The sequence below is a fragment of the Cricetulus griseus genome, chromosome 8, assembly GCF_003668045.3.
Source record: "Cricetulus griseus strain 17A/GY chromosome 8, alternate assembly CriGri-PICRH-1.0, whole genome shotgun sequence".
NCBI classification, from domain to species: Eukaryota; Metazoa; Chordata; class Mammalia; order Rodentia; family Cricetidae; genus Cricetulus; species Cricetulus griseus.
Window position 1 is genome coordinate 7,027,984 of NC_048601.1, and position 6,106 is coordinate 7,034,089.

At 46.0% G+C, this 6,106-nt stretch overlaps 1 protein-coding gene across 1 annotated transcript; it reads left to right on the forward strand.

Moving 5' to 3' along the window:
• Positions 1-1,018: 1,018 nt before the first annotated feature.
• Kcnj8 (potassium inwardly rectifying channel subfamily J member 8) lies at positions 1,019-5,807 on the forward strand. The gene is made up of 2 exons (XM_035448404.1): positions 1,019-1,392; positions 4,907-5,807. The coding sequence occupies exons 1-2, from the start codon at positions 1,019-1,021 to the stop codon at positions 5,805-5,807; spliced, it is 1,275 nt and encodes a 424-aa protein (XP_035304295.1).
• Positions 5,808-6,106: the final 299 nt, after the last annotated feature.

Sequence of the window (6,106 nt, forward strand, 5' to 3'; positions counted from 1 at the left end):
CCTTCTAGAGTCTTAACTCAGTTCTGGAGGACCAGCATCCCCCGGATCTGTCCCTCGCGCTGTGGCGGCCCCTGCTCCCGGGATGTGAGAGCCAGGGACCCTCCCGCCGTGCGCCCTGGGGTGCGCGGAGCTCTCGCCGCAGCTCGCGCTGCCCTGAGTCTGTAAGTTGCATCGATAGCTTCTCCCGGGAGGACTAGGGGAAAGCCAGTCGCAGCCCTGACTTCAAAGGCTACAGCCCAAGTGCACCCAGCCAGGCTCACGCCCTGGAACGCCATCGCAACCCTCTGCTGTGCGTCTGGTCCTTGTGTCGCCAATTAGTTTTCAGTGTGTAGTGTGATAGGTACATAGAGAGGGGGGAGGAGGCTAGGCTGCTTCTTAAAATGCATCTCGTAAACCCTTCAAACTTAAAGCTTCAAGTTCGAACGCGCATCGCTGGGTACCTTGTCAATTATGCTCAACCTTTTCTTAAGGAGCAGGAAGCAATTCCTTCGCTGCTACTAAAAATAAATAATTCCACCTTTCTTTACTTTTAACCTTGCTACTTTACTTAATTAGCAAGTGGATGGTGAACCCAGCTGGCTTTAATTTTCTTCCTTGACGGAGGCGTGTGCCCCTATCCTTGCCCTAATCCCGAGATGCTGCGGTGAATCACAGAATTCTTTTCAAGCCTGTATTTGCAGAGAATACTCTTAAAGATTTGCGTATGTGAGGCAAGAGTGTTCTGGGGGGTGGTGGGCGGTGGGGGTGAGGATAACTCCTCTGGTTCCGATCAAAAGTTTTCTCTAGGCTCTCAGACTTCAGACACAAGCTAGGTTCTTTTTCGTATTGTTGACCACAGCCTCAATTTCGCACGCCACTCCGTGTGTGTGTGAAACAGCATCCCTATGTACAAGGACCCGAGGCGAGGAAATGAAGTTGACAGTTTTTAATAAGCGTTTCTCTGGTATAGGAGGTCGCGCGTGGTGGAAAGGAGCCTCAGGGTCGGGCAGGTGCATAGACCGGCTATGGTGACAGGAAGATGTTGGCCAGGAAGAGCATCATCCCCGAGGAGTATGTGCTGGCTCGCATCGCCGCCGAGAACCTGCGCAAACCGCGCATCCGCGACCGCCTCCCCAAAGCCCGCTTCATTGCCAAGAGCGGAGCCTGCAACCTGGCTCACAAGAACATCCGCGAACAGGGGCGTTTCCTGCAGGACATCTTCACCACCTTGGTCGACCTGAAGTGGCGTCACACCCTGGTCATCTTCACCATGTCCTTCCTCTGCAGCTGGTTGCTCTTCGCTATCATGTGGTGGCTGGTGGCCTTCGCCCACGGGGACATCTATGCTTACATGGAGAAAAGCGCCATGGAGAAGAGTGGCCTGGAGTCCACTGTCTGTGTGACCAACGTCAGGTAAGGATGAGATGCAAATGCGGCGAGGCAGGGGTTGCCAGCTATGTAGAAATAAACAGCTCTTTCACGTAGTTGATTGTGAAATAGAGGGTTTTCATTGGACGGTTCAGAAACAAAAACAAAAGCAAATTTGGGGGGTATGGTGGAGGCTAGCACACCAAAGTCTTCATAAATGTAGTTTCATGGCTGAGTCTCTGAGAATGTGGGACTGCTTCTTGGTGTTTACCTTGGACGGGTGCAAAGGATTCCTGACTCCTCAAACCACAGCTCATTTTCATCACGAAGCTGATGTCCAGTGTGCACCAGTAAAACATCTCCAGTCAACCAAAAGTATTGTGCAAATAGGAGAGCGAGTTTTATGTGAACTGTCCTTGATTTTAAAATATGCTAAAAATAAAATAATTGAACTAAATGTAAGCCCTTCTTCTTCAAGATTTTTTTTTAGCATATCTGATACATTGCTTTAGATTTGAAAGTTCAGAAGAGACGTTTTTAGTGAAATTTGGTTCAAGTTTTCACCGAAGGGGTTGAGTAGCAACAAGCACATATTGAAGTCTCCCCTTCCAAAACTCCCACAGGACAGGAACAAGCCAGCTTCTGGGCTACATAAATTTGACTTCAGCATTTAGGGACACCTCAAAGACAGCCAAAGTGCATCTGATTTCCATGTCTCTCCTTTGGTATTTCCATGAGATCCAAGAACATTGCAGTGGGGCAAATATTTTCTTAATCTGTTTCGTTGGACAGAGATATGATTTATATCCATTGCAAAAATGTTCACTAGATAAAAACAGTGGTAACACTGGAAAATTTTCCAGGGTATTTTCTGAATCAGGTTCCAAATTCACATAATTCAACAGGCAGAGAAACTGAAGAAGCGTAATCCAGGCAGGAAATGGTTAAGAAGGGGACTTTTGGTGGCCCTGAGATCCTGTAAAAGCAGGATGAGAGACTGAAAGCACAGCCTTGCCCATTCTTCCCATTGGCCAGGCCAGCGCATCACTGGGAGGTCACCTTAGACCACACAGAGATCCCAGCTCAGATTTGGGGAGAGAGTAATGCTCCACTGGGCAGGTAGAATTTTCTTTTCTCAAGCTTGCCTCAGTGACAATGTGGATAAGAAGTCCCGTGGGCAGAGGGCTAGGGATGCAGAGAGCAAAGTCCTGTGTGTAAAGCATTTGAAGTTAATATGTTACTGTAATCCGGTGTTTCTTAGTGACTTACTGGCATTGATCTGGCTGCTAAGAGTGTTACAATCACACAAGGTTCCAGTAAACAGGCAAGAGATACTGACAAAGGGAAGTGAGAGAAATGATCATGACAACCTGGAAAAAAAAATACACTAATGTTACTCATACATATTGTCACTATGTATGGAAAGAAATCACTTAGCAAATTTAAATGTATATAATCAAAAGAGATTATTCTTTCTATAAAGAGAATTTTAAACTGTTCACTGATTTCTAAAAGTTGCTTCTCGTTTTTTTCAAAGAAGAGATTCTGAAGAATGTTTATTTCCTAGACACATTCCTTTCTGGCATTGAGCCATGAGAAATGGTGTCAAAATTACAATGAAGCCAAGTTGATTTTATCACTGTAACAGTGCCAGCGTTTGGATTCCACTCCTTAGCACTATTGAAAGCTTTATCCTCTTCCTAGAGAACTTAAAAGATGGGTAATAATTCTGATTATTTGAATTTCCATTCCTTTCACAAATTCAGTGCCAGCCAAGCTATCAAATTTGGTAGCAACTCTTCTCAGGGCCGTGTTCCAAACATCCCTTGATCGCTCTCATTTTAGGGAGACTTGCTTTGCTCTGGTGCAGATGACTTTCTAACCTGAATCAGGAAATAGAAACTATGTTATTTTTCTCCTTACTATTTAGCTGATACACACCCTGCCTCCAGCTCTGTCTCTCCTAAATGCTTTTTTCTGTTGAGACTGTTTAGCATGACAGGTGTCCAGAAAAAAGTAGAATCTTACACTGGATAGAGAAATTAAATTTTGTTTTAAAATAAACCTTATGAAAATACAGCCCATGAACCATGAACAGACATTGGAGAGGGAAATCCCTCACTGGGCTCTTCTCTAACCTATAAAAGCAGTATTAAAGCTCAGTGCTATATCTGTGTGCTGTGTCCTCCTGTGGAACCCATTCCTGCTATCTGTAGTATTTTCAGACCATGCCACACATCCCCCGTGTGCAGGTAGGGCAGATGTCGGTTTTTATAGTTTTGCACAAACCCTTTCAGCCGTGCTTCTGATTCTGCTTAACAGCTGATGGATGTTTATGGACTCACGAGTGCTCAAAGTCCAAACGTTTTGTCCATTATTGTGCCTTGCACTCATAGACACTATTTTAACAGCCTGCTCATTTATGGTTTCTCTTTTTCTATGAAATTAGAGAAGTTTGAAATTGGGGTGAGTGGTAGGAATAGGGGGTGTGAAGAAGCCACACCAGTACTGGGTGTGCAGCCAAGTGAATAATTTGCTAATAACCAAGTATGATGCTTTTCAGCCAGAGGTTAAGCAGAATTGCTCAGGAGTCTTTCTGAGAGACTCGGGTCCATGAGAACCACCAAACCCTTGTCCTTTCACTAAGATGGGGAGAAGACATGAAGCCACACACACACAAAAAAAGTCCCCAAGCAAATCCTGACACCTGTTGGCACCTTCCCCTCGACTCTTTGAGGACACCAAGCCAAAACTAACAGGACTCAGGGAGGGAGGGCATCATTTCATAGACATAGTCTTGATTTACCCATTTACAGATTGGCACCTGAAACTCTTTTAAAACATTCTCTGGGTCACTTAGCAAACAAAAGGAGCTAATCAATGAGAAACTGCTCTTCCTCTAAATGGAAAAACCATTCTCCTTATTAAAATATTAATGCTTGTGGGGTGGTACATTTTATACTATATCTTAGCACTGTCTTAAATTGTGTAAACAGAACAATGAATCACAGGATAATGACTATAATTTTATAAGTTAGTTAGTTATAAATAATAAAAAATTCACTCATTGCTCAGAACCTTCCATATGACTCAAATCTCTTAGGCACAAGTAGGTGATAAATAAGAAACACCTACCGATATAAAATTTTACAAAGTAAGTTGGGCTTTGGTGAAAATGGAATATATCTACAAATTTATTTATTTATTTATTTGTTTATTTATTTAATGTCTTCTCATGGCATATGATCTATGAAATATTAGTGAAATTGTATCCCCAAATCTGGAGCTACATACATAGGTTCAAACAGAAGGGGGACGGGGGGGGGGTGGGGGGGGGGGGGGGGGGTGTGGGGGGGGTGTGTGGCATGGACACGGACGACCGATGCAGGGGGATGGGGAATGGAAAGGAGGAAGGGCGGGGGAGAGGATGCTTGCTTGTACCTAGAATTAGTCTTTCCAGAATGACTTTACTGGGCTGTAGAGGAGAGCAGAGCTCCCCCTAGGCTGCTCGCACCATGTGCACTTTGACCTGGCATTATTTTTGTTATCATTCCCGCAGGTCGTTCACTTCTGCCTTCCTATTCTCCATTGAGGTTCAAGTGACCATCGGATTTGGAGGGAGAATGATGACTGAGGAATGCCCTCTGGCCATCACGGTTTTGATTCTACAGAACATCGTGGGTCTGATCATCAATGCGGTCATGTTGGGCTGCATCTTCATGAAAACGGCTCAAGCCCACAGAAGGGCAGAGACTCTGATTTTCAGCCGCCATGCTGTGATCGCGGTCCGCAATGGCAAGCTGTGCTTCATGTTCCGGGTGGGTGACCTGAGGAAGAGCATGATCATCAGTGCCTCAGTGCGCATCCAGGTAGTCAAGAAAACGACGACGCCGGAAGGGGAGGTGGTCCCTATTCACCAGCTGGACATCCCGGTGGACAATCCCATTGAGAGCAATAACATCTTCCTAGTGGCGCCTCTGATCATCTGCCATGTGATTGACAAGCGCAGCCCCCTGTATGATATCTCGGCAACTGACCTTGTCAATCAAGACTTGGAGGTCATAGTGATTCTGGAGGGTGTGGTGGAAACCACTGGCATCACCACACAAGCGCGGACCTCCTACATTGCTGAGGAGATCCAGTGGGGACACCGCTTCGTGTCGATTGTGACCGAGGAGGAGGGAGTTTACTCTGTGGACTATTCCAAATTTGGTAATACTGTGAAGGTGGCGGCCCCAAGATGCAGTGCCCGGGAGCTGGATGAGAAGCCTTCTATCCTGATTCAGACCCTCCAAAAGAGTGAACTGTCACACCAGAATTCTCTGAGGAAGCGCAACTCCATGAGAAGGAACAACTCCATGAGGAGAAGCAACTCCATCCGAAGGAATAACTCTTCCCTCATGGTGCCTAAGGTGCAGTTCATGACTCCAGAAGGAAACCAGTGCCCATCGGAATCATGACTGCAGGATGACACTGAGGCAGTCACTCTGAGTTCTGATGACTGATTGACAGCCCTGAGTAAGTTGCTCTATGACTGACAGCCTTAAGACAGTCGCTCTGAGTTCTGATGACTGGCATCCCTGGGACAGTCATTCATAGAGTCCTGATGACTGGCATCCCTGGGACAGTCATTCATAGAGCCCTGATGACTGGCATCCCTGGGACAGTCGTTCATAGAGTCCTGATGGCTGACAGACCTGGGGCAGTTAGTCATTCATAGAGTCCTGATGGCTGACAGACCTGAGACAGTTAGTCATTC

Excerpts from the sequence above, each read along its gene's own strand:
- Kcnj8 (XM_035448404.1), top strand. The coding sequence starts at position 1,019 with ATGTTGGCCAGGAAGAGCATCATCCCCGAGGAGTATGTGCTGGCTCGC. Across the intron at positions 1,393-4,906 it reads GTCTGTGTGACCAACGTCAG|GTCGTTCACTTCTGCCTTCC; the intron begins GTAAGGATGAGA and ends TCATTCCCGCAG.